Below are 27,439 nucleotides of genomic sequence, written 5' to 3' on the forward strand. Positions count from 1 at the left end.
TCACATTACCGTACGTCCGAAGACGTTCAAAGCCTTCAAAAGTCCAACCCACGCCATAAGTACAAGTAACCGGTGAACACAGGTGAGTGGCATTGATTATTGATTTCTGAAGACACACCCATAGTGATGCTCCTCCCACCACAAGCCAATACCAACACACAGGTAATCAGGCACCTGCACATTGGTCTGAACTCATGGATGATCCTACAACTCTTTACTCGGGCTGACATGACAGCTCCCCTCACACCTGAACTGAATCTACCCTCATGTGGTCCTTCAGGACTGGATTCAACTGGCTGAACAAGGCGTGTAGCTGCTGTTCCGTCCTCCCCACCCCCCAGACATAAAAACATCGTCCACAATTTAAAGTTAACTTCAGCTCGTTACCTTAATACGTTTGAGAATCTCTTAAGCTAACGTTGATGCTAGCTCTGTAGCGTTAGCGAGCCTAACTTACCATAATTGAACATTTCAGAAACAACTAAACAAGTGTCCTTTATCTATCGTTACGATACCCGACCTGCGCAGGAGGAGTAATCAGCGGAGCAGAGTATATATCTATGAACACTCACACAGTAATCATGCCGCACTAGATCTGTCAAGCCCATCACATTCACATACACTTACAACAGAACGACTTCCTCTCACAACAGGAAGTACCAAAATAAGAGCATCACATATTTATGCTTAACATCTATGATGAATGTAATTTTTCCAGTAAGACGACATTACATATTATATAGGTTTGAGTGTCGTCTACTTAGAGAATTTAACTTGTTTAGCAGCGTCCTCATCCGGCGTCTGTGGGCGGAGAAAGGTGCGTACGTCATGCGGTCATCCAGGCTCGTAATGTATTGACCAATCACAGAACCCCTACATGTCCCGGTCTGACAGAACTGGCGTCAGCGTCTTGGGTGAGGAACGTGAATGAATTAATGAATGAATGAATTTATAAACTTTATAACTGTCAGGCATAAACGCCTCTTCGACGTGGAGTCGTTGTACGTCAGAAAATAGCCGGTTTTCGTCACGGGGGCACGCCCCCCGGATAGACGTCTCCCTGCTCCGACACACCTGATCGTCTGAATGAGGATCAGGTGTGTCGGAGCTCATCATCGATCAGCTCATCATCATCATCGGTATCAGGTTCTATCTTGGTAGGGGCATCCGCTCTGCGGATCCGCCCTGCCTCCGTACCGAGTCCGCCGTGTGACGGTGCGCTGCCCCGCAACAGGGCCGTTTCCCTGAAGCGGGTGAGCCGCCGAGGCGGAATTGCCCCTGTTAAGGGCAGATCAATTACCTCAGATTTTCCAACTAGTCATTTATTTATTTAACCTTTATTTAACCAGGCAAGCAATTAAGAACAGGTTCTTATTTACAAATGCTGCCTGAGCCAAGAGCAGTGGCTCTTAGAGGTGTGGGGGTGGGGGGAAGGCTGAAATAAACACAAAGACATACACTATACAGAAAATATAAGAAAAATAAATACAAGACAAGAGAACGAGGCCGAGAGAGAGAAAGAGAGAGAGAGAGAGAGAGAAAGAGAGAGAGGGAGAGAGAGAGACAGAGAGAGAGAGAGAGAGAGAGAGAGAGACACTCAACAAGAGCAGCTGTCAGCTACAACTTCATGTAGGTTTTGTTTAAAGCAGTGAGTGATGTGGGGACAGTGAGTTTGAGGCAGTTTTGAAAATTGTTCCAATCATTAGCTGCAGCGAATCGAAAGGCACTGTGACCAAAGGCAGTAGGGGCTGTAGGGATGGAGAGTTTGATGAGCTGACTGGACCTAAGATTGCGGGCAGGACGGGGGAGGTGTAGAAGGTCATAATGTCCTGTTTGGGTTTACTGTGTATGGAAAAGTTAATCGCTCTACCGATGCTAAGGCGCTAGCCCGTCAAAGGGATTTTCCATATTATGTTAGCATTAAGCTAACCACCATTTGTTACTGTTGGACTGTGTTGAATTAATAACAACTCTATATTAATATGTCTTATATTTACTAATGTATCAGGACCAGGGCCTGACATGATGCTTGTATGTTTTATTTAGTGACACAGATCTTCAGTAAAATCACCTGTCAATCACTTTGGATATTGATTACTTTTCACGATGCCATAATCAGGTGATAATCTGGTCATTAAAACATTTATACAACACCTCCAGTAGCTCCAGACATGAATTAATTATCCACTAAACCTTTGGAATTCAGAATAAATACTATGGGTTGTCTGAAAACGATCTTACCTTCAAATCTCTCTGAATCCTCCGAGGTAAGGTGTTGATGAAGACCCTGGGGTCCTGGGTCACGTTGACCCGGTTTCTCCTGCTCTCCATCTCCTTCCTATCTTCTCAGAAGGTGTTCTGAAGAACCACAGGTCCTGGTCTTTGTGTCTTCTTGATGTTCTGCTGACGCAACCGTTCACCTCACAGGTAACCGTGGTATTTATGGAGTTAATCACGTCTAGAGCTGCAGTGGTTCTTATGGCCGAGCCGTGTTGGTCCCCAGTGACCTATGACCCCACGTGACCACTGGATGCTGAAGCTGCAGCGGCACAGAGTTTCAGATTGTCTGATGATGCTACACATGTAAAATGTCTTTTTCCTCTATTTTCCATTAGGATGAATAACATTTACTGTATGTCACTTCAAATTAACTTTACTGTCTCTTTAAATCTCTCCCACAATGCACTGCGCATCTAAGTGCAGGTACTTCCGGGTTCGTCAGACCGGGTCCACGTGAGTGACGTCGCCGCGGTGATGCCGACAGAGCCGGTGGTGGTGGACGGGGACCCGGACGAGGAGTTCCGGGTCTTCGTGTCCCTGAACGGCGGCGCCCTGCGGGCGGCGGGGGTCCCGGGGGTCTGCTGGAGGAGCCTGCAGCGGAAGATCCGCGACCAGGTTAGCATGCTGCTAGCGGGTATGCTAGCAGGTTAGCTTGATGCTGGCAGGTATGCTAGCAGGTTAGCATGATGCTGGCAGCATGCAGTGTGTGTGTGTGTGTGTGTGTGTGTGTCTGTGTGTGTGTGTGTGTGTGTGTGTGTGTGTGTGTGTGTGTGTGTGTGACTAGTGTGTGTGTGTGTGTGTGTGTGTGTGTGTGTCTGTCTGTCTGTGTGTGACTTTGTGGGTGTGTGTGTGTGGGTGACTAGTGTGTGGGTGTGTGAGTGTGTGTGGGGGGGTGACTTGTGTGTGTGTGTGTCTGTGTCTGTGTCTGTGTGTGTGTGACTAGTGTGTGTGTGTCTGTGTGTGTGTGTGTGTGTGTGACTAGTGTGTGTGTGTGTGTCTGTGTGTGTGTGTGTGTGTGTGTGTGTGTGTGACTAGTGTGTCTGTGTGTGTGTGTGACTAGTGTGTGTGTGCGTGTGTGTGTGTGTGTGTGTGTGTGTGTGTGTGTGTGACTAGTGTGTCTGTGTGTGTGTGTGTGTGTGTGTGTGACTAGTGTGTGTGTGTGTGTGTGCGTATGTGTGTGTGTGTGTGTGACTAGTGTGGGTGTGTGTGTGTTTCCCAGTCAAAGAGGACTAGACTGGTTGACAGGTGTGAACCAGAGGAACCGGTGTGTCCCCCCCTCACAGATCTATGACGCTGGGGAGGTGTTTGGAGTCATGCGGTTGGAGCAGAGAGAGGAGGAGGAGGAGGATGAAGGTGACGAGGATGGGGGGGGTCACAGGGCGACCAGCTGTCAGGTGGTGGTGACCCGGGGGAGTGGGCTGAGCGCTGCAGACCCCAACAGGTGTGTTCCTGGGTCCAAAACACCGTTTGTTTCGTGTGTTGGTTCTACAATGAAAGTCTCTGGAGTGATCAACGTCTGCAGACTGTCCAGACGGTGGTGATGGGGAGCAGACTGGTGTACCGTCTGCAGACTGGTGTACCGTCTGCAGACTGGTGTACCGTCTGCAGACTGGTGTACCGTCTGCAGACTGGTGGACCGTCTGCAGACTGGTGGACCGTCTGCAGACTGGTGGACCGTCTGCAGACTGGTGGACCGTCTGCAGACTGGTGGACCGTCTGCAGACTGGTTGACCGTCTGTCCCGTGTTCCTGCAGTGTCTTCCTGGTGGATCACGCCTGGACGTACCGCGTGGACCACGCCCGGGCTCAGCTGAGCCAGGTCCCCGGCTTGTTGCCCAGGATGGCCGCCCTCATGGGGGTGGACTTCCACGGAGAGGCCCCGGACCCCCACACGGTGGAGCTGGTGATGGAGCGAATGTGGAAGCACAACCAGACGTACCACTGCTCCCAGGGGGTACGTCACAAACCAGCCCACCAGGGTGTCCTGGTGGAGACCCCACGCGTCAGAAGAACATCACGGCCCATCTCACATTCTCTAATGATTAACAAGAAAACATGACTTTCCTTATTTGAAAATCAATATTTTCTGCTGGTTATAAATCTGGTCGTTTCAGGGGGGGTTGGTGTGACGGGGAAGATGTTTATTGATCACATTTGTTAAATGATTCCCCTGCAGGGGATCAATGAAGTTAATTTCATTTAAAGTTGACGTTCTGTTGGCTACGTAGAAGAAAACCCAACCAGCAGAACTCAGTGTTGGGTTTAACCCCCCCAGAGGAGCGCACTGGCCCCCACAGACTGTCAGAACATCCTCAGCAGAGCCTCCTCAGGACAAAGAGGCTCTGGCCCCCACTCTAGTTTATTGTCAGTGAGGACCCCCCAGTACTTGTAGTCCTCAACAACATCCACATTAGCCCCCTGAGTGTAGACGGGGGTTACCTGACCCTTCGTCCTCCTCAAGTCCGCCCCCAGTTCCTGCGTCTGAGCCCCGTTGGGTTGGAGGTGGTTTTCCTCCACCCCTGCCCTGAACTCCGTCTCCTCACCTTTGGTCCAAAGACCGCTGAGTCATCAGAACAGGTGTGGAGCTGACGGGGGTCCGTGTGGTAGTTGGTCTATGTCATGATTACAACCCAATCAGACAGCTGCACGCCAACAGACGAGACATGTCACTCTTGTCCTGTTGATGCTCTTGAGCGACCTTTGACCTTCAGGGACACGAACCACACCAAGGTTACATGAGTTCAGACTGATTTGAAACTATCTTTAAATACAGGTAGGTCACACGTGTTTCCCCCCTTTGTGACCTGTGAAGGTTGAGTGTACACGTATGTAGAGTTGGACACGGACGTGTCTCAGCCTGTCCTGTTGTGTTGTCCAGTCTGCAGAAGAGAAGGTGTCCGTCTGGTACATCATGGACGAGTTTGGGTCCCAGGTGCAGCACTCGGACCAGCCCAGCTGTGGCCTGGCCCCCTTCTACTACAACGAGGGCAAACTGGCCTACTCCGTGCTGTGGCCCCTGAGGGACCTGCAGGAAGGAGGTAAAGGCTCTGAGATGTCTGCTGGTGTGATTAAGAGCTGTACAAATAAAGGTCGGTCGATCCATTGACGTCAGCAATACGGATCTCTAAGGTCATCTGTCTTTTTGTGCGACATGGAACGTTTCAATCAAACTGCAGTAGCGTCTTCCTCGTCGCGTTCTCCTCCACCTGTTTCTCTTACACTTCCTATTAGAGCGCCCTCTGTAGGCCGTTAGCCTGCAAAAATCTAGAGATTAGCTGCATCGTTGTTTAAGCTGCAGGGTTCAAAGCGTGTGAAAAAAGTAGTCCAGAATTTATATAATCTGGTGATGAGAAGACTCAACTAGTGCTTAGTGCCGTCTGCAGCGTCACCCTGAAAACTGGTGAAGTATGTAGTAGACCAGTAAACACGCTAAACCAGCCGCGCCCACTGTCAGCAGCTCTTCTGTGACCTGCAAAGCAGAAAAAGAATTCTGTAAAGTGAATGAATGAATGAAAAGTGTTATCACACCCAGATCGGCTTCAGAAAAAAACAAAACTTAAGAGGGAAAAAATGTCATTATTACGAATTTGGATTCTAAATGATCAATAAATAAGTGAAATTCAAGAAACTTTAAAAAACCTTTATTGTCCTGTAACTGCTGTATGTTTTAAATTTCAGAAAAACTGGACAGATTCACAGTAAGAATTTAAAGTTACATTATATTTAATTTTATGTAAATTTATTTAAGCAAAGTAAAATTTTGCAAATAGTTCTTTTGGTCGGGCAGGTCTAGTAGCTCAAAATGTGAAAATGAAGTAAAACTACCTGGAGTCCTTTCCAACAACTGATGCTGAGCTACACGGGTTCCTGACGCTGTCACACATTCAGTGGGGGCTGAACAGACATGAAACATCTCATCCTCAGGAGTTTTCATGTTTACCAATTATCTCCCAGAATGCAGCAGTGTTGACATCTTTCCATTTCTTGGTGAGGGGGAACTTGGTTGGTCTTTCCACATGTTACCAGAGGTGCAACAGAATCCATTGGTTTGATCTCTGCTGGTCAGCAGGTGTTCATTTCAGCCTGTATTAATGTGTTCATTGATGTGTTGAATACTTTGTTGTAGTATTAGTATTTAGTTTAATATTAGTATTTAGTATTTTTTTGTATGTTGCTTGTTTTGAAGTGAAGGTGTTTCGTTTAAGGATTGCGTTGAAGCTAGTTTGGGACCTTTGTTGGTCATCTTTTCACCACGCACCAAACACGGTGATGTGTGGTGGTGTTGAATGACAGCTGGCTGACGCTGGATCGCCTCCGGTTCACCGTCTTTGTTTTTGCCACCACTCACACTCAGGGTTCATCTGGGAATAGACGTTTGTTGAGGGCCCAGTTCTTGGTTCGCATTTCTCCTTTTAAACAACTTCATCACCGTCACCTTTTGTCTCAAAGTGACAGGGACATTATTAACCTGCTGCCACCGACATGGTGCCACCCAGTGGTATGGAAGAGTACTGCATTACTCTGCCACACTAGAGTCCGGATTATTGCACTTGTACACGACACATTTTTAGCGTATTTAGTTTCTTTTAAGTATGAGTAACATGCTATATTGGTACTGTTGGAGGCGATCCTCTTCTCCAGCCTCCGCGCGTTCGTTTGATTTTGGGTGGTGATAATGTTGGTTCACGAATAAGGACTGGAAAGTGATGAAAAGTGCTGCCGGAATGTAATCAGATTACTCAGCTGTGTCTGCCCAGCCCCAACAACGGTGACTTGTTTTATGCCACTGAACCGGTGTGACCTCTGACCTGAGCCTGGTATGACTGACGTAGGTTTTTTTGGAGGACTTTACAGCAGAGAACAGGAAACAGGACTGAGTCGTGCTTCCTGAGCAGAGTGGGACCGATTAGACCAGATGGAGCCTGGAGGTCTGTCCGTGTCAGGTAGATCCTTCTCAAAGTCCACCAGCAGCAGATAAGTCAGATAAGTGGGACTACAGCAGTGATGGGAGGAGAACGGGGGGTGAGATGATGCTAACGTGTTACCCTAATCGTTACTGAAAGGAGAATAGAATGATGTCAGGACCGACTGCCTTTCCACTCTTCATCCTCTTCAGTGCCCTCCTCACTTCATCCTGACTAATCTTTGCTACAGTCATACGATTTATTGTATTTAATTTCCTATGTTCCCATAGCACACAGTCATCTGGTAAATCATAGCATACTGATAAGACATCTGGTTATAGTGTTTTTGTTAGCGTGTCTACCCTGTGTGTACCCTTGTGTGTGGTATACATAACCACACACAAGGGGGCCTGTAAGCATGCAATGGGACATAGAGTGGCAGGCAGCTCCTTATTAATACGCCCCAAATGAGCAGCTTGTGAGGTGGAGCCTTGCTCAAGGGCACCTTGGCAGTGCTCCGGAGGTGAGCTGACACCTCCCACTGTCAGCTCAAAGTCCGGGTGTTTCTGGGCGGGAGCGAGAACCAAACCGCTGATCTTGGAACAATGGATAACTCGATCTACCGCTGAGCTACTGCCGCCCCAAGTAGATAATTCAAGACTCGTCTCACATTATCACCATGCCTCCAAAAAGATGCAAAAGTTGGAGAAAAACCAAGTGACAATCGGTGCTTTCTTGAATAAAAACACTCAAAAATTAATGAAGAAAAAAAGAGACAGATATTACTGTGGACAGTACGGATTAAGACACAGAAGAAGCCGAGCGAAAACCAGCAAAAATTCAAACATTTATACCACAATGGATGCAGTTGTTTCCATGGGGGGGGGGGGGGGGCACAGCTGAAGGTCAGCACCAAGACAAAATAATGACAAAGTTCTCCACAAGCAAATTACAGAAAAGACTGTCAGCTTGGTTCAGTGTTCACAGGAGAATATATGAATTAAAGGCAAAGAAAACTACTGAGTGAAAAGCAAAAGGGAAAAAAAAAAAAAATTTCTAAAACTTTTAAGAATGACTACCAGGCTTTAATATTTCGATAAAAGTAATATACAATTTACTCTTTATTTCCACGTAAACAGTTGTATTGTCATTATTAACAAATTTATTAAAATTAACTTTCTTTAGTAGTTATATATAGTACTATTGGCAAAACTTAATCTTCGCTTCTACAGTATATCGTGTTATTACTTTTGGGATGCACAACTCTTTTTTTGAAGCGCATCCCAGGGATGCACTACTTTCTGGAGGTAAAAGGAACTGTGGTCATAGCGCCTCGTTCATTTTTTGATTAACATTGGTTCATGTTTTTACTGATTTATGATTATCCTATTTTCTCTCAGGTACTAATTGTCACTGCCTCTCTGGTTGATGATTTAGCCTTCTAAGGGTTTCAACTCACTTGACACCCTCAATGGAAATGTAGTTATCTGGGATTGTACCCATGTTTCACTGAAACACATTACTGTGTTAGCTTCCCCTTATTGTTAGCCAGCGATCTCTCATTGTGACAAATGTCGGGACACTGGGCTTTTATTATCTCCTTTCCATCCTCATCTGTTGTCTCCACCGATTTCTGTCACATTTGCACATAGCGTGTGTTTTTCCCCACACATCCTTTGTGATGTTTAGTTCTCTCTGATCAGCTGTACTCGTGTTTATCCAACAGGTCACCATTCACATCCAGGTGACTGAGAACGTAGCTCCGTGATTACCGTACAAAAATTAACAGCTATATAATCAACCAAAGTTCGCCACTGTTACGTGTTTTCACTATTTGGGGATAAAGACTTTCACTGTGGTTAGCTGGAGTCCCAAAATTTTAGAAATGCCTTTATAGCCATGAAGTCAAGTTAAGTTGACCACGCCTAATGTTTTTACCATTTTCTTTCTTCATTATCATTGTTTTAGTGACAGTTCTATTAGTCTCACATTGACAGTTGACAGATTCCAAATGCTGTTTTTAGTCAGTTGTCCCATTACCTTTGGTTCCCTTAGAACGTTGGAGGCACATGTAAGCCTTTGTGATTCCTACACTGTTCACCAGAGTTTGGTGTAAAAGCTCTCAGATTAAAGGGGAGAATCTGCAGTTAAAGCACATCTAATTCTTTTAATTCCAAATCCATGTTGGTGTATGGAGCCAAAAACGACACTTGTGTTGATGTCCCAATAGTTATGAACCTGACTTTATATACATATATATGTACGTATGTATATCTAATCTGTCTCTCTACATACTGTATGTTTACACATGTATGTGCACACCACCCACTACTATTTTACTATTTGTGCAGATGAAGTAACCCGAGATTATGCGTATGGAGAGACAGACCCCTTGTTGAGGCGATGTCGTCTGTTGCCATGGATACCTTTTAATCTAGAAGACATCAGCAGTGTCACCACCGAGCCCCCAGACTCTTATTATGAGGTGAGGACAATCAAATAACACAAACTACACAGTGTTCAGACAGTACTTCTTTTCTAAATCAGTTTATCTGACCAGATAGTGTGGCGTACAGTAGTCCTCAACATTGGACTTACAAGCATTCGTAGATACGAACAAACCATGTTGTTTCATTCTGTTCTGTTTGTCCTAACATGAAACTATACAGAATGGACAGTTAAAGCAATATCCATGCTTACTTGTAATCTTTATTGAACAGCCGAGTTACAACATGTGCGCTCTACTGCATCCCTGTTCACAGCAGTGTTGCATTCAAATGTGTCCTCCGGACAACCCATACGGGAACTACAATCATCTTGTAACATCTTTCCCTTTTTTTTTTTTTCCTTGAACTTACATCCTCTCTTCAAAATTAAATAATTCTCAACATAAAGCATGAAGTCCATCAGTAACAGGAAAAATTACTTTGAAGCATCATAAATAAAAACCACCTCAGTGGGTTACAGTGCAACATAACATTGGTATTTTCTTGCTCTTACACCAAAGCTGTAACAATGAAATTATCCATAAACAGTTCCTTTTGTCCTGTTTTCTTGGTACAACACGTCAACATAGCATATCATTAACATTACTTCTTACACATCTTTTCCTTTTCTCACAATCATGTGTAGCCTGTCAAACTACTATGTTATCACTCACAATAGTCTTTCAGGTAATGGGGTCTAATAACCTGACGACCTGACCGTGTAGTGACAGTTTTCTGGTCTCCTACTTGAACCTGTTTCACCACGTCTTGTGGCGTGTATAACACAGTTCCTGTTGTGTGTGTATCTGGTGTGCCGTAGTTGCGTCTCAGATGACGACGGTTTCTCCTCAAAACACCTCCAGACTCCGTTTTGACCTCATAAGATCTGTGACTTACAGGTTTAATCACCTGACCCGGCTTCCAGACCTTATGTGGCTCAAAAGGTTGTACTCTTACACTGTCTCCTTCTTTAAGAGTGTCCATGTCCTTTGCTGTGCGGTTGTAATATTTCTCTTGTCTCCGTCTGTTGTGTATGAGTCCTTGTGTGTTGTCTGTTACCTTTGGCACTAACAGAGTGTCTTTGACAGGAAGAAGTGTCCTGGTCCTCCTGCTCAAAAGTCTCTGTGCTGGGTATTGTGATGATCTAATATGGCTAGATATAGATCTTGTCGAGCTGCTGCAGCTTTCAGCATGAGTCGTTTGGCTGTTTTCACTGCAGACTCTGCTTTCCCGTTGCTCTGAGCGTATCCTGGTGAAGCAGTTCTGTGTTCAAATTCCCACAGTTGGCTAAACCTCTTACTCCTGTGAGGTGGTCCATTATCAGAAATGACTACATCTGGTATTCCTTGTTGTGCAAAGTGAGCTTTCAACTTTCTGATAACTGTACTGCTCTTAGTGTCAGGTAGATAATCTACGTCCCAGAAGTTTGAACAGTAGTCTACTGTTACCAGATAGTCCTTGTTATGAAACGAAAACAAGTCAGTTCCCACTTTGGCCCAGGGTCTGTGTGTCATGTCATGAGGATGCAGTGTTTCCCTCTGTTGCTGAGGATCTACTGACCTGCATATGTCACATTTTGAGATAAAAATCTGTATGTACTCAATCATCCCTTGCCAATAAACACTCTGTATCACGCCTGAGACATCCTTCAACTCCTAGGTGAGAGGAGTGGATGCGCTGCGTGATGTCAGCCCTGAGTTTGTCTGGTATCACTACTCTCTCGGCTCTGAACACTATGCCTTCCTGACAACTCCTCTTGGAAAGAGTGGTAATGTTGTATGTCTGTTGGAATATCTTTTTTGTGCTGTGGCCACCCTACCTGAATTAATTTCGTCAGCCCCTGTAACTGTCTTCTTGTGTAGCGGCTCCAATAGAGTTCAGTCCCTCAGCTGAAATTGGTAGGTAGCTAACCATGTTCACAGTCTCTACATCTGTCTCAATATCTGTCCTTGTGCTCTCAGGTAAGTATGCCCTACTTAAAGTGTCTGCTAATAGCATGTCTCGGCCTGGCACATAGGTCACACGGAAGTCATACTTCTGCAGCCTGAGTAGCATACGTTGCAGTCTCTTTGGTGCAATAAGTAGTGGTTTTCTGTGAATGTTTTCTAGTGGCTTATGGTCACTCTGCATTGTCACTTGTCTCCCATATGTGTGTTGGTGGAACTTTTCCATCCCAAACACTATAGCTAAGCACTCCTTTTCTATTTGTGCGTATCCTCTTTCAGTGGGTGTCAGTGCTCTGCTTCCAAATGCGACAGGTTTGCCTCCCGGAGTCAGTGCAGCTCCTAGCCCTGTTTCTGATGTGTCACACTACGTTTACTCCTCTTCCTGATCATAGTATTTCAAGACAGGTGTTGTTGCTATCTTGTCTTTCAACCTCTGAAATGCCGTTTCATGGACATCACTCCATTCCCACATGTTTTCTTTGTGTGTCAGTTGTCTCAAAATCTCACAGTCATCTGATAAGTGGTCATAAAACTTTGACAGGTAATTCACCATTCCTACCATTCTCTGTACACCTTTAACATCTGTTGGTCGAGGCATTCCTCTGATGGCCCGCACCTTCTCTGGATCTATCTGCAGTCCTTCTGCTGTCAGCAGATGTCCAATATAGGGTACAGCTCATCGTCGCAGTCTGAGCTTTTCAAAGTTTAGTTTGATGTTTTTCTCTCTGCACCTGTTTAGAAAGAGTCTGAGTTTCATGTTGCTCCTTCCCTCGTGATTAGCACATCATCTGCTACGACGTAGACTCCAGGTAAGCCCTCAAGTGCCTGCATGAGCTTCCTTTGAAAAACTTCTGATGCTGGGCTGATTCCCATTGGCATCCTTAGCCAACAAAACCGGCCAAATGGGGTTGCAAACATGGTGAGGTAACTTGACTCTTCCTCCAGCTTCACATGCCAGAATCCATGTTTTACGTCACACACTGTGAAAAACGTAGCGTTTGACATTTCTGGGAGGATGTCATCAATTGTAGGGAGTGGTAAAATACTTCTCTTAACGGCACGATTGAGTGGTTTTGGGTCAATGCAGATCCGTGGTTTCCCGTTGGTTTTGTCACAGAAACCATACCTCTTATCCAGTCTGCGCTCTTTTCTACTGGAGTTATTGTCCCTCTTCTCTCCAGATCTGTGAGCTCATCTTTGAGAGGTTTCATCATAGTGACTGGTACTTGTTTTGGCAGTTTAACAGGTGGTACTTTATCATTTATTTCAATGCAATATCCACCTTCCATGCAGCCGTCTCCAGTAAATACGTCTGCAAACTCTGCCTGGATGTTTTCCTTCATCATGTTCATGTCCTGTACTTCCACACTTCCCACTGTTCTCAGTTCTGTTTTACCAATACTGTCAATGGTCAGTATATTCTCATACTGCACCATTATTAATTTCATGGCCTCGCTGGCCTTCCTGCCAAATAGAGGCATTCCTCCATTCTGGTCCACAACTTGGAACTCCAATCTGTACAGCCTGTTATTTCTGGGGTTTCTGATCTTGACTTTGCATTTACCCAGTGGACTCATCCTGGTTTTGTTGTACATCACAAGTACTTTCTCGGTGTGCTCCAGCTGTGTATCAGGGTTTATGAGATGTATTGGGAGTATGTTGCAAGTTGCTCCACAGTCTATCTAGAAGTTAACCAGTGTGTGGTCGATCATCATTCCTGCATAGAGGTGTTGCCCACGACGGTGGCTCTCTCCCACGTGGTTTACAGTCTCCTTATTCTCATTCACTTCTTCTACCGTCTGTCCTTGCAAAGTTTTGCTGTTTTCTCTCGACAGTTCTGCAGCTCTGCATATTTGCAAACACTTGTTCAGCGTCAGATTTTCTTCTCTGAGGAGTCTCTCTCTCATTGTAGAGCTGTTTGTGCCACACACAATCCTATCCCTAATTAATGAGTCTCTGATGTTTCCAAAATTACAGCTGGACAGCATTTTCAGGTCTGTGACATATCTGTCAATATTCTCTTCCATTCCTTGGTTGCGCATAAAAAATGTTTATCTCTTGACAGTCTCGTTCACTTGTGGATTACAATGTCTATCGAACAGCATCATCATGTCACTCACTGTCCTCCTGGCAGACGTGCCGTCGTGTCTCAAAGAGCTCCCTCCTGCTCTCCCCGATGAGATGGAACAGCTTAACTTTCGTACTTTCCTCCACATCAGGCATCGTGAGCTCCGTATACAGCATGAACTCCTCTTTCCAACTCTTCCACGTCTTTGCTAAGTTGTTGGAGTCCAAAACAAGCATCGCCGGAGGTTTCAGTCCTTCCATCCCGACATCAGCTTCTGTCTGCCCACCTGTTGTTGCGGTCCTCTCTCCCGTCTGCACGTCGCGGCTAATTAGCTCGTTGGTGACTCACTCAAGACACCGCTGCCCCCATGTTTCATTCTGTTCTGTTTGTCCTAACACGAAACTATACAGAATGGATGGTTAAAGCAATATCCATGCTTACCTGTAATCTTCATTGAACAGCTGAAATACAACACGTGCGCTCTACTGCATCCCTGTTCACAGCAGTGTTACATTCAAATGTGTCCTCCGGACAACCAATACAGGAACTACAATCATATTGTAACACATGTCTAACTATGTCCTGTTGTTCCGCTTTCTGCCACAACCCCGCTGGGCAGCACCGCTGTGTTCACACATCTCCAACACTCGTCCACCCCCCCCCCCATGTTGTTTGTTGTTGTCTCTGTCAGCATCTCAGGGCGTCAGGCTTCCTGCCCCCTTGGATACTTTACTGTTCATCATGGGTGATGAAGCAGAGCTAGTGCAGATAGTGTTGGTGGTGACCATCTGTGATGACAACTCTGACTCTGACCACAATAACTCCTCGCTCCTCCTCGCCCTGTTTCTTTTTGTGTTCTTGTCTATTTCTTATCTACTCTCTTTTTATGGGTCTCATATCTGTTCTCTTTAATGTATCTGCACCAAATGAATGAGAGCACCAAATTTAGTTTTTTGTATTTAATAATGACAATTACAGTGATTCTTGATTCTAAAAGCTAGGTGGCCACAGTTGGAGGAATGAGTTTGCGCATGGGTGCTTGAACCACGTGCTGCTGGGAGAGGTTTGTCAGCAGTGCAGTTGCGTCTCCACGCCCAGGTAGTTGCCAAGGAGATGAATATAAATGACTTTGTGGGAGGACCTTCTTGATCTTACCGCTTCGTGCAACGCAATCGCCTCTCTATCAGAGCAAGGACAACAATGTCCCCAAAACTGCCAGCAGACTTCCAAGCCGAGGTCGACAGTTTCCGTGACTTCATTGAAAAGCATGTAAGTGAGCACAACGTGACACTGGATCATATTATTAACATGGACGAGGTCCCCCTCACCTTTGACATCCCCATGGGCCCAAGTGTTGCAGAGAAAGGGCAAAAAAGTGTGAATATACAGTAGTTACAACTGGTCATGAGAAATCACACTTCTCAGTGGTGCTGGCATGTTGTGGAGATAAAAGTGCTACACTAAGCGACCGGATGGCGTCTTTAGAGCACGCAAAGCTCTGCTTGTGATGGATAGCATGAGAGCACACATCACGCCACAGTTCAAAAATAAAAGTTTTCAACTCCATACCTGCCATCATCCCTGGAGGCTTAACCAAAACACTCCAGCCACTTGACGTCTCCGAGAAGAGGAGCTTTAAGGCAGTCTTGTGTAACCTGTGGGAGCAGTGCATGATGGATGGAGAGCACAGCTTCACGGCAACCGGGAGAATGCGCCATGCAACTTTCCTGGAAGTCATTGAATGGATCGACAAAGCATGGGCTTCAGTGACAACCGAAACCATCCTGTCGGGATTCAGAAAGGCTGGAATAATTGGAACTGCAACTGACGATGAGTCTGACGTGAGTGACGTAGAAGAGGAAGCGGCGCATCGTCTTCCTTTCGAGTTGGGGGAGTTGTTTAAAAGTGACACCGAGGATGAAGATTTCATTGGATTTAGTGATTTGGAGTGAAACTGATAGTTCGGTAAACTTGTTAGCATGTTCTTTATGCTAGAGTTATCTGAATAACTCTTAAGATGTTACGTCGTTCCTGACATTACCAGGCGTGTCAGTCATGTAACGTTAGTATACCGTACACTCATTCAGCCTGTTGTTCTCTATTTTATTTTAAATTGCCTTTCAAGATGACACGTATGTTTTTGGTGTTGGATTTTATCAAATACATTTCCCTGAAAAATGCGACTTATTCTCCAGTGTGACTTATATGTGTTTTTTCCTTCTTATGCATTTTTTGGCTGGTGCGATTTATAATCCGGAGCAATTTATAATCCGAAAAATATGGTAATCACAAATTTGATTTTCCTTTACCATCATCCACCTGAGAAGAGAACCAGATTGTTTGAACGAATGGTGTGCGTGTGTGTGTGTGTGTGTGTGTGTGTGTGTGTGTGTGTGTGTGTGTGAGTCACAGTGGATGGTGCAGGAACATGAAGTGACATCACACCTGTCAGAAGTCTGACTATCATGTCTGGTCTCATCGTCCTGAGTGAGAACATCACGGTCACTAAAGTAATGCTGCTGGAGGAGGGTTATTGTAGGGATAAAATATTTATCTATTTACTTCGACATTTATTTTTGTGCTCATTATTATTATGTATTATCATGAGAACATCCGTCCTGTGTTTCTCATTCTTCAGGCTATCCTGAGGGGGAACCAGGAGCAGCTCCCGGTTCAGGTCCAGCCCCACACGCTTCCCCAGGACAAAACCCTCAAGTGAGTCTCATCACTGCTGGGATTAGGAGACAAACGGGGTGTTTGATGGGATTATGTCACATAAAGTCAACTCATTCTGGAGCTGTTTTCCCTCACTGTTGCCTTCTTCTTGGTCCCCTCATCGCTCCAGTCTTCTGTTGTCTCCTTTGTCTCAGGGTTTACTCTGACCTGCCTCAGGTGAGGAATCACCTGACCCACCCCCGCTTCACGCTGACGGAGCGAGAGGAGGAGGCCGACGTCATGTGGTGTTACAACCACATTAAAGATTACAGGCCAGGACCAACACACACACACACACACACACACACACACACACACACACACACACACACACACACACACACACTCAGCCTGGTGTTTTATCTTTTAACAACAAATACACACTTAATATTCACCAGATTGAATTTACTTAACTCAATCCACGTGACAGACTTTATATGTGTTCTGATCGCACGGCCGCGATCAATAGGCTTTAAGGGTTAAAGCACTTTTGTGTCTCACAGAACTGCACTACATTCCGAGACTCGCGGAATGCAGTGTACTTCTGGATGCCATCAGCCAATAGAATGAGCGCATGGTATCACATGACTACCTACTAATAATCAGTAATGAGGTGAAGTCGCACAGATACGCGAGGGATATTAAATCGGTGGTGTTGTATAGGTCTAACCCTAGAACACACACACACACACACACACACACACACACACACACACACACACACACACACACACACACACACACACACACACACACACTATATTACAGAGAATTGATGCTTCTGAAAAGCCGTGGGAGTGTCTTTGACCTCCTGTTTTGTTTTTGGGGGCTGGAGCCTTTGGACACAAACCTGTGGTCTACCTCAGGTCTCTGACTTCCTGTCCCGTTGAGGTGGTCTACCTCAGGTCTCTGACTTCCTGTCCCGTTGAGGTGGTCTACCTCAGGTCTCTGACTTCCTGTCCCGTTGAGGTGGTCTACCTCAGGTCTCTGACTTCCTGTCCCGTTGAGGTGGTCTACCTCAGGTCTCTGACTTCCTGTCCCGTTGAGGTGGTCTACCTCAGGTCTCTGACTTCCTGTCCCGTTGAGGTGGTCTACCTCAGGTCTCTGACTTCCTGTCCCGTTGAGGTGGTCTACCTCAGGTCTCTGACTTCCTGTCCCGTTGAGGTGGTCTACCTCAGGTCTCTGACTTCCTGTCCCGTTGAGGTGGTCTACCTCAGGTCTCTGGCTTCCTGTCCCGTTGAGGTGGTCTAACTCAGGTCTCTGGCTTCCTGTCCCGTTGAGGTGGTCTACCTCAGGTCTCTGGCTTCCTGTCCCGTTGAGGTGGTCTACCTCAGGTCTCTGACTTCCTGTCCCGTTGAGGTGGTCTAATTCAGGTCTCTGACTTCCTGTCCCGTTGAGGTGGTCTACCTCAGGTCTCTGACTTCCTGTCCCGTTGAGGTGGTCTACCTCAGGTCTCTGACTTCCTGTCCCGTTGAGGTGGTCTACCTCAGGTCTCTGACTTCCTGTCCCGTTGAGGTGGTCTAACTCAGGTCTCTGACTTCCTGTCCCATTGAGGTGGTCTAACTCAGGTCTCTGACTTCCTGTCCCATTGAGGTGGTCTACCTCAGGTCTCTGACTTCCTGTCCCGTTGAGGTGGTCTAACTCAGGTCTCTGACTTCCTGTCCCATTGAGGTGGTCTACCTCAGGTCTCTGACTTCCTGTCCCATTGAGGACACCATCGTTGACACGTCTTCTCCCCCATCAGGAAGCTGAGTGAGGAGCGTCCTCACGTGATGTTGAACCAGTTTCCGTGTGAATGCGTCGTCACGGTGAAGGACTGCCTGGCGTTCATGTCCCGCCGGCTGAGCGGGGGCTCCAGACCCGACTGGATACCAGAGACCTTCAGCCTCCAGCTGGAGCTGCCCCAGTTCATCAGACGTTACCAGCAGAGACAAGAAAGGTTCACACTCACAGGCCTCACTTCTCATAGAACACGACACGAGTGATTTTATCTTCCTGGTCATACAGAGTTTGTGAAATCAGCACATCTGAGGTTCATTTAGACGCATTGCTTAAAGATTCCTCACACGTGTTACTGGGTTTGGGATCCAAAAGAGTTACAAATGCATTGTTTCATCACAATATTAATTTTACACAACAGTTATTATTTTTTCAAATGACAATGTAATCCTATTTAAGTCAGTTATTAACAGGAATTCTGCCTTTAGTGACAGAATTAGTGTTTACATAGTGTTTGTTCACTGGGTAGGTAGACTTCACTGGCTCTAATTGTCCTCTAACGGTGGGGGGGGGTCCTCCCACACACCCAGTGAGGGGGAGCCTCCCCCACTGTTGAATTCCACAAGTGAACTCTTGTAAAATGCAATAAAAGTCCTTTTTACGGCTGTAAATTATGGGAAGTCTTTACAGAATTAAAGGTTCCTTTACTGAATTAGTCCTTTTAGGTCTAGGAAATAACACATTTTGTATGTAATTTAATTACAGGTGTCTCTATTCAAAGATCAGGTTGAATGGTTAACACATTTGTTAAATTCTCCTTTTCAGATTGAACAGGAAATGGGTATTGTACTGATACTTAGATGAGTGGTAATGAAAGTTGGATGTCAGATGTTAGATTACACTGAGTTGAAGCCTTGGCTCACCTTCGTCCTCCTGCTGGTGAAATCGACCTCACCACTGGTGATCAGACTGGTGACCTCACCACTGGTGATCAGACTGTGGTGACCTCACCACTGGTGATCAGACTGTGGTGACCTCACCACTGGTGATCCGACCGTGGTGACCTCACCACTGGTGATCAGACTGGTGACCTCACCACTGGTGATCAGACTGGTGACCTCACTACTGGTGATCCGACTGTGGTGACCTCACTACTGGTGATCCGACTGTGGTGACCTCACCACCAGCTGCAGCCAATCAGCGTCCTCATGGTCTGCAGAGACACAGCTGTTCATTTCCAGTCACTACTGGGAAACGTGTGAGAGCTGTGTCTGTGGGGGGGGGGGTGCAGTTCCGTTCCAAAGGCCTTGAAAGCGTGAAAGCGTGCACGTGTTGTGGGTTCACCAGTGTGTTTGAAGGCTGCTGAAGGTTTTAGTTCAGCACATGGAGACGCTTTAAGTCTACCCAACAAGACAAATCTGTCCCCAGGAGACATGTCACTGCTGTGAACTTCAGCTGAACCTAACACCATTGTAATAGATTACATCTTCATGTTCAGACAGGAACTGTTGAACCGGTGGAGCTTCAGAGGTAACAGAACTATTTGATTTGTACCAACAGTTTAACAACATGATTAGATTTACATTTACAGAAAGACGTGTGTACACACACCTATTGGGACTGAATGACAGTTCAAAACAACAATGTCTCAAAATACTCTACTGTTAAATGTAATGTATGAATTAGTTGACACCAAGTTGTAATGAGAGACGTTACTGATTCTGGGGACGGGAAGCCGGATGTCTTCTACCCATCAGGCCTTTATCTTGTGGATGTTGTTGTTACAAATGTGATGAAGGTGAAGTCTGTTCTAATAATGTCCAAAAATAACCCTAAATAAACAACCATCAGTAACCGTATAGAGTAACCGTATAGAGGATGAGACACCGCAGAAGGAATGTAAGGCGGGGGCCAGTGACGGGTTTAAACTGCATCTGAGACTGAGGGAATGAATGACCTCAACTGAGGTGAAACATCCCATCATTCAGAGGGGGTGGTTGATCAGCCATCAGAGGGGGTAGCTCAGTTTCACCCAGGGGTGGCCTGTTGAAAACTGCCCCCTGTGCTGCTGACTTTTCCACTGGTCTCGAGGTTGATAGTTTGATCCCGAATCGCTTCTGTTGAGTGTCCTGACTGTGTGTGTGTGTGTGTGTGTGTGTGTGTGTGTGTGTGTGTGTGTGTGTGTGTGTGTGTGTGTGTGTGTGTGTGTGTGTGTGTGTGTGTGTGTTTCAGTGGGCAGGATAACACCTGGATCTGTAAACCCTTCAACCTGGCCCGTAGTCTGGACACACACATCACCAACAACCTGGACTACATCATCAGACAGAGAGAGAGCATCCCAAAGGTGAGCTCACCTTTACACAGCAGGTGACCTCAGGGAACCATCAAGAAAGAACTAAAACAGGTTTTATAATGGTTTACTGTAATTACATTTGAAAGGGAAAGATTGGATTGATGTAAACGAGGAAAGAAAATTCTTCTTGTTTTCATTCTTTAGACACGAGGCCAACATTCTGTCATGATAAAAACATGAGGCCTGGTGTGGTGGAGAGAGGACAAAGTACATGAGTACAAAATAGTCATTTGTCAATTCAAATCATAGGTTGAGGAGTCGGACAGACAATATCAACAGAAACGTATCTAATATAACCAGATCTCTGGGAGTGAGACTGGAAGAAGAAGAAGGTCCACTTTAGTAACCCCCTATGGGGAAATTGTCTTTACGCACCATACATGCATACATACATACATGTTTGTGTACAGGCCCCTGAACACAACACACTAGGGGCCTGTAGGGTTCAATTAGTATAACAATACATACAAGTACACAGTATGTAGGGGGAGGGAGAGGGACAGGTCTCGACCTTGGGGTGCGCCCTGCTAGAATCTTCCTCTCAGACAATTCCTACATGCTAAAAATGAATAGAACTTCCCCCGAGTTCAAACAGATGCTTTATTGTACAGTGGTCAGAGTTAAATACCAGATTTCGGGTTCCAGCTCCGTTCACACCCAGTCACGAAGGGGGGACCCGAACGACAGATCAGGCTGCTTGTGTAGTTGTTACCAAAATAGTGCTTTTTCCCCCAGAACGCCCCATCTAACGCCATATTTAGTGTTTCCTACGGTAACTAACGAGATGATTGGAGATGATCACACAATCAGGTAAAGACAAAAGATGGATAGTTGTAAAAAGATGAAAGGCTGATATTTCCCCCGGAATTGAGGACTCACCACAGGGGGGGCTGGAGAATGCACTGGCATCCTTCTGTTGTAGTGCTGCAGCCTTGCATAGATGAGCACACACAAGGGCGCCTCGGCAGTGGCTGGGAGCTGAGCTGACACCTCCCACCGTCAGCTCACACTGATGATGGCTGGGCGGGAGCTCCGATCATGGGGCAGCAGCTCTACCGCTGTTATGCCCCTGGTCTAGGGGAACCTTGGACACAACACGCTTGTGCGCTCCCCCCCCGTCTTCTCACCACAAGAAAAGGCCAGCGACAACAGTAAGCCAAGTTCAAACAAAAAGAGAGCAGTTTTATTTTCCTCAGAGGGAGAACAGGTGCCAACATAACAAACATAAAATATCCTAAACCAACCCTACCTTCCTAACAAAAGAAAAAGGGAAATAAATAACAAGGTACTATCCTAACTATCTAAACTCAAAACAGGAGAAAAGGGTTGAAAGAAAACGGCTTCTCCCTCCTACCAACTGCTCCAATTATCCCCTAGACTATTTTACAAGGCAGCTTTAGTTTACCCAAAACCTACAAACACCGAATTGCCGCATCAACACCACAACATCAGTCTATCAAGCTGGCTTTTCCTGGCGGTGGGAAGGCTGGAGAGGAGACAGAGTGCAGTCGGCGGGCTGTTCAAATAGGTCAGGGGCCCGCCCCCTGACCAATCGTACAGCAGCAATCAGGCGAGCCAGCCAACGAGCGGACACCACCTGCTCCTAATTCATTCATTGAAACACACACACAAACCAAGGAGAGAGGAGACACTGCAACACAACACAAACATAACAATACATGACCCATGGGGTCATAACGGCTGAGACACTGCCCCCCCCTCACTGGAACTTGAACTCGTCTGAACTGAAATCTTACAGCCATGCTGTGGTGTGTGTGTGTGTGTGTGTGTGTGTGTGTGTGTGTGTGTGTGTACGTTATGTCAAGCTGACCTCAATCGCTCATCTTTGCAAACACATTATGTAACTATGATGATAAGTCGACTCGTCTGAGCCCAGAAACGGTAAACACTGGCTCAAGGTCGAACCGTCCCTACCACCGTCACCTTTAACACATCTACCTCTACTGTGTATTCATTATTTTAACATTTAAACCTTTGTACATTTTATTGTGTTTCTGTCGTAGGTGGTGTGTAAGTACATTGACGATCCGGTGCTGTTCCGCAGAGAGGATGTGGGTATGGTGAAGTTTGATGCTCGCTACATGCTAATGCTGCGCTCGGTGCAGCCTCTCCGTCTCTACGCCTACAATGTCTTCTGGCTGCGATTCGCTAACAGGTGTGAATCAATGCACCAATCCCTGCTCTGCATTGATCAGGACGGCTTGTGCAGACCCGTTCTGGTGTAATCACACCGTTCTGGTGTAGTCTCCCATTCTAGTGTAGTCTGTAGTTCTAGTGTAGTCTGTAGTTCTAGTGTAGTCTGTAGTTCTAGTGTAGTCTGTAGTTCTAGTGTAGACTCTAGTTCTAGTGTAGTCTCTAGTTCTAGTGTAGTCTCTAGTTCTAGTGTAGACTCTAGTTCTAGTGTAGACTGTAGTTCTAGTGTAGTCTGTAGTTCTAGTGTAGTCTGTAGTTATAGTGTAGTCTAGTTCTAGTGTAGTCTCTAGTTCTAGTGTAGACTCTAGTTGTAGTGTAGTCTGCAGTTCTGGTGTAGACTCTAGTTCTGGTGTAGTCTCTAGTTCTAGTGTAGACTCTAGTTGTGTAGTCTCTCGTTGTAGTGTAGACTCTCGTTGTAGTGTAGACTCTCGTTGTAGTGTAGACTCTAGTTGTAGTGTAGACTCTCGTTGTAGTGTAGACTCTAGTTGTAGTGTAGTCTCTAGTTCTAGTGTAGACTCTAGTTCTAGTGTAGATTCTAGTTCTAGTGTAGACTCTAGTTCTAGTGTAGTCTCTAGTTCTAGTGTAGACTCTAGTTCTAGTGTAGATTCTAGTTCTAGTGTAGACTCTAGTTCTAGTGCAGTCTGTAGTTGTAGTGTAGTCTGTAGTTCTAGTGTAGACTGTAGTTCTAGTGTAGACTAGTTCTATTGTAGACTCTAGTTGTAGTGTAGACTGTAGTTGTAGTGTAGACTCTAGTTCTAGTGTAGACTCTAGTGTAGACTAGTTGTAGTGTAGACTCTCGTTCTAGTGTAGACTCTAGTGTAGACTAGTTGTAGTGTAGACTCTAGTTCTAGTGTAGACTCTAGTTGTAGTGTAGACTCTAGTGTAGACTAGTTGTAGTGTAGACTAGTTGTAGTGTAGACTCTAGTTCTAGTGTAGACTCTAGTTGTAGTGTAGACTCTAGTTGTAGTGTAGACTGTAGTGTAGACTAGTTGTAGTGTAGACTCTAGTTCTAGTGTAGACTCTAGTTGTAGTGTAGACTCTAGTGTAGACTAGTTCTAGTGTAGACTCTAGTTCTAGTGTAGACTCTAGTTCTAGTGTAGACTCTAGTTCTAGTGTAGACTCTAGCTCTAGTGTAGACTCTAGTGTAGACTAGTTGTAGTGTAGACTCTAGTTGTAGTGTAGACTCTAGTTGTAGTGTAGACTCTAGTTCTAGTGTAGACTCTAGTTCTAGTGTAGACTCTAGTTCTAGTGTAGACTCTAGTGTAGACTAGTTGTAGTGTAGACTCTAGTTGTAGTGTAGACTCTAGTTGTAGTGTAGACTCTAGTTCTAGTGTAGACTCTAGTTCTAGTGTAGACTCTAGTTCTAATGGACAGTCTCAGGACTGTCTTGTGCGTCTGCAGCAGAAACAAGTGGTGACACACAGGATGAAGATGTTCCATCACTGGTCAAATGCCACTACATACAAATATTACAGGATGACCATTTTGAATGAATGTTAGGGATGATTGTTGGTTTCCGTTTCCTGTAGAACAGCATGGACAGGAATGGTTTGATCATTTCATGGCAGTAATGATGCATTTCTTCGTGTTCTCCCTGGACCTGACCTTCGGTTCTTCTCTCTAGACCCTTCTCCCTGGACCACTTTGATGACTACCAGAAACACTTCACCGTCATGAACTATGCAGAAGGCGTTGTGCTGAAGCAGGTACCGTTTCACACTTCTACCTGTTAGCTCATAGTATGTATTGGTGGTTTTTTTAAATGTTGCTCATTTAATGCCCCTCTTCGTGTCATAACTGTTTATTAGGAATGAAATGCAAGAATAGGATAGGGGGTTGGTGCCAGCTCTCTTTCAGCGCTCATGCTTTTGGACATACGGGTATTACCAGTGATAGGCAGCTGAGGGCATCTGTCAGCTGGGGTATCCTCACTGCATAAACCAGCCACGCCCATTAGCAGCAGCTCTCCTCTGGGCTCTGCCATTCTACTTCCTGTTTTAGGCTGTGCAACTTCCTGTTTTCAGTGGTCTAACCCTCTGGTGTCGGTGCTCAGCTCCTCTTTATGCAGAACATTCTTTCAAACATTCAATATATTTCCAGTTTTCTTTGTAGAATCTTCCATATTTCATATTTATTAAGATTGTTCAAACTTGATTATTTTAGTTATTTCTTGCTACAAAGCAAAATCTCTATTAGCATATTGAGTATCTGACATCAAAGTCAGCTGAATCATTTTAATTGTATGCAAGTTTGAGCTTCATTGTTTGCCCATTTCCATCGTTACCGTTGTGTATGAGCCGCTGTATTAACTGTGTTCAGATGGAGAACTCAACTTTTTGGACACATGACCTTTGAATGAACCTGAACACACTGTCCTCATGTCAGCAGACAGAAGACAAGGACTGATGACACACAGACTGCTCTGTAGTGTTTTTATTTAACGCGCACCACCCTGTACCCGGAGGGTTCATTGCAGACGGCTTTGTGGTTGTAAAAAAGTCCTTCACCTTCTTCTTCTTCTCCCTATGGGTCTGTTGTTTGCTCACCTGATGTTTGTCCTCTCCTGTACTGATTTATTACCTGAACACTCAGTCAGATGGAGGTTTGTCTCCGGTGGACTCCATCACAGCTGTCTGGTGTGAACTTTGCATGACTAGCATTGACGTGACCACTAATGGCTGGCTCGGCACTGGTGTGTCTGGATCCGTGGCTGTAAAGGTTTACCTGTGTCTCCAGGTGCACTATGATGACTTCATCCCCATGTTTGAGGAGCAGTACCCGCTATACCCGTGGAAGGATGTAGAGGTAGGCGTGAACTGGGGGCACCTCTCCATGTAATTCATGAACTTCAGATTTCACCAAAGGAAAGATTTTCATTCTATGGCGGCAACGCCTGACATTTATTTGCCCTTAGGATGGAAGCTAGGTTTCTTTTCTTGGCAGTCATTAAATGCTAAGACACGCCCATTCCAAAAATGTCTTGTTCTTTTTGAATAATAATTGAAAAAATAAAGATTTTTTATTAAAAGATGCCTGTGAAGACACTCAAGGTCACCATTCAGAGAAAATACGCCACTGGGAGTGGGGGGTAGTGGGAGGTGGATGGTCTGATGGTCCGGAGGAATGTTCTTCATGGTTTTGTCAGACTGCAGCGTGAGACGGGACATTCTCAAGGCTTGGAAAACTAGTATTAAAGCAAAGCAGAGGCGTTGTCCTCATGTTAGGACACTGAAGCTGTGGCGTCAAATCAGGTTCATGAAAAGGAGAAACAATGACTTTACTTCAGGTTTCTGATTGGTGTCCTCGTCCATCATGACCTCCAGAGGTTCCATCTCCTCACAGGTCTGACTGTTTCTGGTTCTTTGTGTTATTCAGGTCCTTGTTTGATAGTGTCTCGCCCCCCCTCCTCTCACAGGCAGAGCTGTTCAAAGCATTCAGGGAACTGTTTGAGGGAGCTACGTCTCGCCCAGCTCCTTATGGGATCTGTCACTACCCATCATCCCGGGCCATCTACGCCGTGGACTTCATGCTGAAATGGAGCGTAGGGCAAAACGGTGAGCATTAGTTTCATGTTAGGTTCTAACCCGCTGAAACAATCTACTACATTCTATTTCAAAGCAAGAAAATTGGAAAAAGTGATTAAATTGTATAATATTTCACAGGAAGTCAACCATCTATATGCATGTGATTGATTACTTTAATATGAGGCTAATTTCCCTTCAGGGATTACGATCAGTATATAAGATAAAAATAAAATAAAGAAGAACAGAGTCTTAGCGCTTTGGGTTATTAGGGCTGATCTCCATGCAGTTTGAGGACTTCTAAACCAAAAGTCTAGTTTTCAGACGTAGATTTGTAAACACACTCCAGTCTTTTTAGAGGGTGAGAGGGAAATGAATGATCACTATGACAACACTTTATGTATTCAGTACATTGACTTGACGGGGTTTGCTGACCCTGGTAGTACATGGGTTTTATACAACTATTGTAAGATATGTTGTGTATGTTGTTCTTTTGTGTATTGATATCTACATCGCTGCACCCCCCTCACCCTTTATCATCATTATTTCCTCTTGGCTCCTTGCTCACCTGCACCAGGTGAGCGGGTCATGCAGCCTCAGATCCTGGAGGTGAACTTCAGCCCAGACTGTGACAGAGCCTGCCTCTATCACCCCAACTTCTACAACGACATGTTCCAGACGCTGTTCCTGGACCAGCCTGAGCACTGCCCCGTCACACAGATCATGTGACCAACTCAACAACTGTAGAAAGTGTGCTCGCAGCGCTTCATTCTGTACCAAATTTTTGGTTTCTTTTCTACTTTGTCATTCTCATTCAACATTGAATATTTTTGCCTCCCTGCTTCAATCAAGTTGCCTTTGTAAAAAATAAAATGTGATTAAAGGCAGAGTTGATTTTTTTTCTGATCTTAATTTTGCAGAAATGTAAGTGTTTGCAAGCTGAGTCTGAAATCAAAGTATTAAAGTATTAAATGCGTAGTGTTTGTTACCTCCATTACCTGTGGTGGGGGGGTTGTCCCCCACCACAGGATGAGGTGATATTCAGGTGATATTCCTCCCTACTTCCAAAAAACGAAAATCTCATCCTCCCAGAAAATATAGTATTAGTCACTAAATTTAGCGGCAATCAATTCATTGTGGTTTCTTTGGCTCCACCACAAGCACAAATATTAGTCATGTTGGGGTGGAGATCCAACTGACCGTATGTCAAACTGACCGTATGTCAAACTGACCG

At 45.4% G+C, this 27,439-nt stretch overlaps 1 protein-coding gene across 1 annotated transcript; it reads left to right on the plus strand.

Moving 5' to 3' along the window:
* The first annotated feature begins 871 nt into the window (after nt 1-871).
* Nucleotides 872-27,088, plus strand: ttll12 (tubulin tyrosine ligase-like family, member 12). Its single transcript, XM_068307276.1, has 16 exons — nt 872-914; nt 2,351-2,427; nt 2,704-2,895; nt 3,564-3,721; nt 4,035-4,233; nt 5,158-5,317; nt 9,535-9,668; nt 16,322-16,398; nt 16,554-16,670; nt 18,143-18,337; nt 20,350-20,461; nt 22,495-22,646; nt 24,309-24,390; nt 25,421-25,489; nt 26,100-26,238; nt 26,783-27,088. Exons 1-16 carry the CDS (start codon nt 878-880, stop codon nt 26,932-26,934), a joined length of 2,052 nt encoding a protein of 683 aa, XP_068163377.1. The 5' UTR covers nt 872-877; the 3' UTR covers nt 26,935-27,088.
* Nucleotides 27,089-27,439: the final 351 nt, after the last annotated feature.

The sequence above is a fragment of the Antennarius striatus genome, chromosome 22, assembly GCF_040054535.1.
Source record: "Antennarius striatus isolate MH-2024 chromosome 22, ASM4005453v1, whole genome shotgun sequence".
Lineage (NCBI taxonomy): Eukaryota > Metazoa > Chordata > Actinopteri > Lophiiformes > Antennariidae > Antennarius > Antennarius striatus.